An 8,610-nucleotide genomic window follows, 5' to 3' on the forward strand; every position below is an offset into this window, starting at 1 on the left:
ATGGAGAAGGGATTGCGGCGTGGCCATCCCCCCTGGGGGGTGATTTCTCGCTTTCTGTCTCTATGTCTCTCTCTGTCTGTCTGGTGAGCGCACATGCCCTATAGTGAAAACCTCTCAAAAAAAGCAAAACAAAACAAAACAACAACAACAAAAAACTCACGCTGGCCGCATGTGCGTGCGTGCCCAAGATCCCGAGAGGAGAATGCAGGAGAAGGGATTGCGGCGTGACCATCCCCTCTGGGGGGGTGATTTCTCGCTTTCTGTCTCTTTGTCTCCTTCTGTCTGTCTGGTGAGTGCATGCGCCCTATAGCAAAAAACTCTCCAAAAAAAAAATATTCAGCATGTATTACTAGAGTTGTAGTTATAATGGCCTTTACCAGCTTTTCAGTTTCTTCAGAAATATGACTACAGAACACTATATTTCAGCTGATTTAATTTAACACTAAACCTGGATATCAGAAATGATATCTATTCCAAAGTTAGATATATTGCATAATATACAACAGAGCATGAAGGAACACTCAGGTAATTTAGTTTAATTCATTCTTCTTAGGATAAACAGGTCCAGAGAAGTTCAAATCACTTCCCCTGGTCACATAGTTAGACAGAAACAGAGCAAGGACTAAAATCCTATCTTTCTTCCTATCTAGTGTTTCTGCTCCATGTTTGCAAATGTACTAGTTTGTTCAGTCTCATATAACTTGATAATCTGTGCCAGGGTAATTGCTCCAAATCATATTTTTTAAAATTGCAAGTGTGTAATCACCTGAGAGAAACAGAGAGAGGGATAAAGCACCCTCCCCGACCCCCCCCCCCCCCCCCGCGCCTATGGGATGTCATCACACAGTAACTCCTTCCCCATTTCTCCATCCTGTTAGGATTTGGGGCATGCACAACACATACATGTACCCAGCATGTTTTTTGAACCACTGGGGCTGGGATTCAAACCATATAGTTGGCCATGTGGGATCCAGCTTTCTTAACCACTGGACCACAGGGCCTGCATCAAATCCATCTTTATTATCATAAGGAAGTTACCTAGTTAAGGGGTTTTCACTGCCTGGGATAAAAAGTTAGCTGTTTTGACTAATAGGTGACAGTAATAAAGGACTACATATTGATTCTTGAAAGAATGTATCTCAATTTTGAAATACATAAAAAAATTTTTTCCTAACTCACTCACTGTCATTAGGACAATAAGACATTTAAATTGATTTAATTATAACTTCAAAATGAAATGTCCTAATTTTATAATTCTCATTTAGTACATTAAACTTATCCATTTCAATGATAATTAAAAAACTCAAAATTTAGATTGCAAAAGTTTATTGATATGGTCAAAAAGCAAACAGCCAGACATTTGGTTATCCTTGCCACCATAATATGTTATTCTGAATAGTATTTTTAAAGGCGTAACAAATCATATTTAAACCAGTACTAGAAAAGTAAATTAAAAGTCTACTTAAGGCACTTCAGATGAAAGCTTATCTCAAAATTTCCTCAATACACAATTTTAAGTGTAGTATTAATAAACCTGTTTTCCACAGATTTCAGTCGAGATACTATCTTTCTCCTTATAAAAGAATGTGCTCTTTAAGGGAGACAAAAAACAACAAACAAAAACCTCATTAGTTCAATGCTCATGGCAACTTATCTGGAGCTATACAGATTACAAATCAGTAGTATTCTCCTGGTCAATTTGTACAAATTCAGGGTATCTTCCTATAAGTCTCATAAAAATCACAGCATAAATGTATTTGGCCTGAGACAAGTATAAGAACAGCACATAAGGGATCCAGAATCACAATTTACAGGGGATTTAACTAGCAGAAAGTGGCTCCATTAAAGAGTAAAAGATCGACCATATTCCACCAACTTACCAAATCCACTAACAACAATAACAAAACCCACATAAAACATTTCTGAGGAAATTATATTCATTTCCTTCTGTAAACCCAAATTATGTAAGACTTTTATACCATATGGGATGGTTATTAAATGGAAAATAACAAAAGGCAGCCACAGTATCTTTTTAATGTAATACTTCACAATGTCTTTACATTTTTTTTTTTTAACAATCACAGTTCTCATACTTCCAAGAGACTGGCATTTCAGGTTACTCTTTTAACTATGAAGGAGGTTACAGTTAGATATAATGATATCCACAAAAAATTCTTCACAGAAATTTGATTAGCACGTATGGTTATTTCCAGTGACAGAAATAAAAAGACAAAATTCAAACAAAACTATCTTAAATGTTTACTTTGTTTCTTCACTTACAGAGAGAGCTTAAAGACTAAAATAACAGCAAAAAACAAACCAGTTTTCAAGAAACACTTAGTTCCTCTACACAGGTGATAATTCAATATATCATGATTTTTTTTTTAACTGTTTTAAGGGAGTCTTTCTCCTAAACGCAACTGAGCCTACTTTTCTCTTAGGTACAAGTAGAATAAATGACAATCTCTAATTTGCAGGAACATGTTAGATCATCTATAATTTATACTGATTTCAGCACAAAGCTATGTTTTTATCAGAGAGAGGCCAACTTATATAAAACTGAGATGTAATCAGAAATCTTTGCAAATACAAAGTAATTAACATTGCACTCACGCAGAAGTCATAATCCTGTATTTAGAGATACTTTTTAATGTCTATGGCTATCAAGAAGCACTGTAGACCCCCCCCCCCCCCCCCGCGCCTATGGGATGTCATCACACAGTAACTCCTTCCCCATTTCTCCATCCTGTTAGGATTTGGGGCATGCACAACACATACATGTACCCAGCATGTTTTTTGAACCACTGGGGCTGGGATTCAAACCATATAGTTGGCCATGTGGGATCCAGCTTTCTTAACCACTGGACCACAGGGCCTGCATCAAATCCATCTTTATTATCATAAGGAAGTTACCTAGTTAAGGGGTTTTCACTGCCTGGGATAAAAAGTTAGCTGTTTTGACTAATAGGTGACAGTAATAAAGGACTACATATTGATTCTTGAAAGAATGTATCTCAATTTTGAAATACATAAAAAAATTTTTTCCTAACTCACTCACTGTCATTAGGACAATAAGACATTTAAATTGATTTAATTATAACTTCAAAATGAAATGTCCTAATTTTATAATTCTCATTTAGTACATTAAACTTATCCATTTGAATGATAATTAAAAAACTCAAAATTTAGATTGCAAAAGTTTATTGATATGGTCAAAAAGCAAACAGCCAGACATTTGGTTATCCTTGCCACCATAATATGTTATTCTGAATAGTATTTTTAAAGGCGTAACAAATCATATTTAAACCAGTACTAGAAAAGTAAATTAAAAGTCTACTTAAGGCACTTCAGATGAAAGCTTATCTCAAAATTTCCTCAATACACAATTTTAAGTGTAGTATTAATAAACCTGTTTTCCACAGATTTCAGTCGAGATACTATCTTTCTCCTTATAAAAGAATGTGCTCTTTAAGGGAGACAAAAAACAACAAACAAAAACCTCATTAGTTCAATGCTCATGGCAACTTATCTGGAGCTATACAGATTACAAATCAGTAGTATTCTCCTGGTCAATTTGTACAAATTCAGGGTATCTTCCTATAAGTCTCATAAAAATCACAGCATAAATGTATTTGGCCTGAGACAAGTATAAGAACAGCACATAAGGGATCCAGAATCACAATTTACAGGGGATTTAACTAGCAGAAAGTGGCTCCATTAAAGAGTAAAAGATCGACCATATTCCACCAACTTACCAAATCCACTAACAACAATAACAAAACCCACATAAAACATTTCTGAGGCAATTATATTCATTTCCTTCTGTAAACCCAAATTATGTAAGACTTTTATACCATATGGGATGGTTATTAGATGGTAAATAACAAAAGGCAGCCACAGTATCTTTTTAATGTAATACTTCAAAAATGTCTTTACATTTTTTTTTTTTAACAATCACAGTTCTCATACTTCCAAGAGACTGGCATTTCAGGTTACTCTTTTAACTATGAAGGAGGTTACAGTTAGATATAATGATATCCACAAAAAATTCTTCACAGAAATTTGATTAGCACGTATGGTTATTTCCAGTGACAGAAATAAAAAGACAAAATTCAAACAAAACTATCTTAAATGTTTACTTTGTTTCTTCACTTACAGAGAGAGCTTAAAGACTAAAATAACAGCAAAAAACAAACCAGTTTTCAAGAAACACTTAGTTCCTCTACACAGGTGATAATTCAATATATCATGATTTTTTTTTAACTGTTTTAAGGGAGTCTTTCTCCTAAACGCAACTGAGCCTACTTTTCTCTTAGGTACAAGTAGAATAAATGACAGTCTCTAATTTGCAGGAACATGTTAGATCATCTATAATTTATACTGATTTCAGCACAAAGCTATGTTTTTATCAGAGAGAGGCCAACTTATATAAAACTGAGATGTAATCAGAAATCTTTGCAAATACAAAGTAATTAACATTGCACTCACGCAGAAGTCATAATCCTGTATTTAGAGATACTTTTTAATGTCTATGGCTATCAAGAAGCACTGTAAGTCAGTAGGAAAAATGCAGAAGAACTAACTAGTCTTTCTAAAGGCTGGACATGTTTCTCTGAAAACAGTGTTCCATTTTCAGAAGACCACATAGTGCAGATTATTTCTCTGGTCCAAAGTAAAGATGTGTAACGTATACACCTCCATGCAAGTATGGAAAAGCTAAGAATGGATTCCTGATGAGTTATCTCTAATAGGCATATTTGGGAATACCTAGTTAGGAGTTTATTTACCCACCTTTGGATAAGACAATATAAAATCAGATGACCAAATGTTAACTAAAGCAGTTTTGAGCTTTGTTCTAATTAAAACAAAGTAGTAGTTTAAAAAGTTTTTATAATGTACTTGAGTCTACTAAATTAAATGTTCTGTAAAGTTCACTGGGAAAGGAAGATAAACAGGATAATAATTTCCAAATACTTCATGATTTTGACAGAAAGCTGCTTGTTAAGGCACTACACATTTTCTTTGGTTAAATGATTAACTATTTAAACCACATGAAAAAAAGAGGTAATACAAAATACACAAATTGCATTCTTTTCACACACACATTTCTCATTGTTCAATCTCCATTACTCCAGTGTCCCATGTATCTCTGAGATCCTTTTTAACTCATCAGAAAGCTGAAACAAAAACACATACAAAACTATTAGTCTCTGAAAGAAAATTAAGCTTTACTTACAATACATATATAATATCTTAATTTTAACAGATTGAATAGCATTTCAGCATATGTATGAGAATACTTGATTATCAATAAAAGAAAGTGAGAAACACTGAGAGACCATGTAGTCATGATAAAAGGAAACAGACATACAAGCTCAAGTTAAAATATCTCCTGAATGGAGAAACTAATTAATAATCGAAACAACTCTGGTGATCAAATAATTAATAGAAGTCCCAGAAAAATTACTCTGACATATCAGTTAGCACTCTATACAAGATAAATTATTTTGTCATTTTATTCCCAGAGGGGCACATGGAGAGAGAGAGAGGGAAATTGATCCATCTATCTTCACTGAGGTGCGGTGACACTGCAATGCATTTTCTCACATTTTTCCATCCTGTTGAGATTTTAAGCATGCATGCACATGTACCCAACATGTTTTTCAAGCTGCTGGAGCAAGGATTTAAATCACATGGCTGACTGTGTGGGATCTGTTTCCCTAAACCACTAGACAACAGGGCCAGCCCAGATTAGACCTTCTTAGATACTCTTTCTTATATGCTCTACAAAGTATATTCTAATTAAATGTTGTCTGTGCTTTGAAAAATAGAGGTAAGTAGTTAAAAAAAATAAAATGCTCTAATCGTTATGTGTTATTATAGAGTTCTAGATTAAATTAGGTGATATCAGAATAACCTTGAAAGATATTTCCAAGAAATCATATACTAATATTACCCATTATATCATAATGGATCTTAAATTTTACATGTAGCATCAGCTCTAATCATTAAGTATAGGTAATCACTATACAATAAAAAAATAATCATACCTGTATGGATATCCATGATATTTAGATCTGAAAATAGAGAGCATCCAACTGAAGAATAGTACAACAAGTCCAATACCAGCCACGCACATTACTGCAAGAAAAAAGGCAGAATAAAATGCTCAAATCATGTTGATTATTGATTAAAAACCAGAGCATAAATTTTAGTATAAACTTCTAAAGAGCAAAAAGGAGGGGCCAGCAGGTTGTGTGGTGGTTAAGGCACTCGATCCCACATGGCCAACTCTGCAGTTTGAGTCTTGGACCAGGTGGCTTGAAAAACAAGCTAGCACATGTGCATGGATGCCCAAAATCCTGAAAGGAGAATGAAGAAGGAATTGAGGCTTGGCTATTTTCCTGTGGGGTGGGGGGGAATGCTGGCTGGTCTGTTGTAGTCCTCCTATAACTATTTGTAGTTAAAAAACAAAAAAAAAAAAAAAAAAAAGTAAAAGGGAAAGCCAATAATTTATTGATAATCTCAACTTTTCAGACTATTCAACAATTTTTATCCCCACTTTTTAATCTTCAGGAGTCTGCCTTTGCCTTTAATTTGCCACACTGCAATGTAACAGAGTTACTCTATTTACATACCTAATGCAATTCAATTGAAAAAGATCATGAATTTTTTAAAAGCCATCACACTCAAGAATTTAGTGTTGGGCCAGCGGTTAAGGCAGCTGGATCCCATATGGCCAACAGCACAGTTTGAGTTACGGACCCAGAGGTTTGGAAATCATGCCGGGCACATGTGTGGGTAGCCCAAAATCCCTAGAGGACAATAGAGGAGAAGGGATTGTGGCATGGCTATCTCCCTGGGGGGTGATTTCTTACTCCTTGTCTCTGGAGCGTGCACTTGGTCTATAGTAGACCACCATTTAAGGGTCAGCAGATGGTGCTATGGTTAATGTGCTGGATTCCTACATGGCTGACCACAGTTCAAGTCCCGGACCTACGGGCTTGCTTTCTCACTTTCTCTCTCTCTAGTGAATATGAAAAAAAATAGTAATAAATAAAATTAAATAAATAAATCTTAAATAAAAGAAAAAGAAAAAAGAATTTAGTGTTAGAAATACTGTCTTATGGGACCAGCAGATGGCGTAATGGTTATGTCACTGGACTCCCACATAGTCGACTGTGCTTTGAGTCCCAGACCCAGCAGCTTAAAACTCACGCCAGACATGTGTGCTTTCATGCCCAAAATCCCTAGAGGAGAATGGAGAAGGGACTGCGGCGTGGTCATCTCCCCTGGGGGGAGATTTATTGGTTTTTGTCTCTCTGTTTCTCTGGTGAGTGCACACACCCTATAGCAAAAATCTCTCTAAAGAAAAAAAAAAAAAAGAAAAAGAAAGAAATGGTGTTTGTCTTACTGGGACCAGCAGATGGCATAATGGTTGTCATTGGACTCCCATGTAATTGACCACAGTTTGAGTCCCAGACCCAGTGGCTGAAAACACACTGGACAGAAACACATGTATGACCGAAATTCCAAGAGACTGGAAGAGAAAGGATTATGGTGTGGCTATCCCCCCTGGGGAGGGGTGATTTCTTGCTTTCTGTCTCTCTCTGTCTTTCCAGTGAGTGCATGTACCCTATAGCAAAAATCTCTTTCAAAAAAAATACTGTCTTACTACTGACAAGAAAATTACCCACTCATTTATCAAACTTCTTTAAACCTTTAGAAATGGTTTTATTGTATTAAATGTATATGTATAAATGACTTTAAGACATCTGATAAAAAAAATTTAAAAAAGGACATTTCTCCTTCATTTCAGGATTTTAGGCACACATGTCTGATGTGTTTCTCAAGCTGCCAGGTCTGGCACTTAAACCACATAGCAGAGCTGACCCTGGGGGATCCAGCTACTTTTTAAAAAAAGAATTATTTTATTTATTTATTTAATATTTTTATATGACCAGAGAGGGACAGAGTGAGAGAGAGAGAGGGAAAGTGAGAAGGCAAGCCACCAGGTCTGGGACTTGAGCCACAGTCAGCCACATGGGAGTCCAGTGCCCTTAATCACCATACCACCTGTCGGCCCCAGGATCCAGCCACTTTAACTACCCAAGCTACCAGCCTGATAGTACTTTATTTATGCAGAGGTAACTACACAGTCTCTTATGAAAACCCTTTCGACATGGATTCCTTATTTGAAATAATGACAAAAACATCAGATTCCTAGCCCTAAATTCCTAGTTCTTTCCACTAATCCCACATACTCTGTTTTAGCATAGCAGTTATTAAACTAAACTCCGGACATTGATCCCACAATGTTCAACTGATTCTCATGATTTGAGGCTCTTGGAGTCCCTGGATTAAGACTGAGTAAGAAGTACAGAGAGGAAACCAGCAGTTATAATAGCTATGTCGTTGGAATCGCACGTAGTCGACCACAGTTCGCGTCCTGGACCCGGCCGAGCACGTGTGCGTGCATGCCCAAGATCCCAAGGATTGCGGTGTGGCCATCCCCCCTGGGGGGGGTGGATTTCTCACTTTCTGTCTCTATGTCTCTCTCTGTCTGTCTGGCGAGCGCAAGCGCCCTATAGTGAAAACCTCTCCAAAAAA

At 36.2% G+C, this 8,610-nt stretch overlaps 1 protein-coding gene across 1 annotated transcript in view; it reads right to left on the bottom strand.

The window, feature by feature from the left end:
- Window positions 1-3,184: 3,184 nt before the first annotated feature.
- MAGT1 (magnesium transporter 1) overlaps window positions 3,185-8,610 on the bottom strand; it is a 55,437-nt gene continuing 50,011 nt past the window's right edge. Inside the window, exons 9-10 of the mRNA XM_006148773.3 lie at window positions 6,051-6,141; window positions 3,185-5,177 (exon numbers count right to left, since the gene is read on the bottom strand). Coding sequence (XP_006148835.1) covers window positions 5,162-5,177; window positions 6,051-6,141 — 107 coding nt within the window. The 3' untranslated portion in view covers window positions 3,185-5,161. The remainder of the gene's footprint in view (window positions 5,178-6,050; window positions 6,142-8,610) is intronic.

The sequence above is a fragment of the Tupaia chinensis genome, unplaced genomic scaffold (genome assembly GCF_000334495.1).
Source record: "Tupaia chinensis unplaced genomic scaffold, TupChi_1.0 Scaffold000243_1, whole genome shotgun sequence".
NCBI lineage: Eukaryota > Metazoa > Chordata > Mammalia > Scandentia > Tupaiidae > Tupaia > Tupaia belangeri.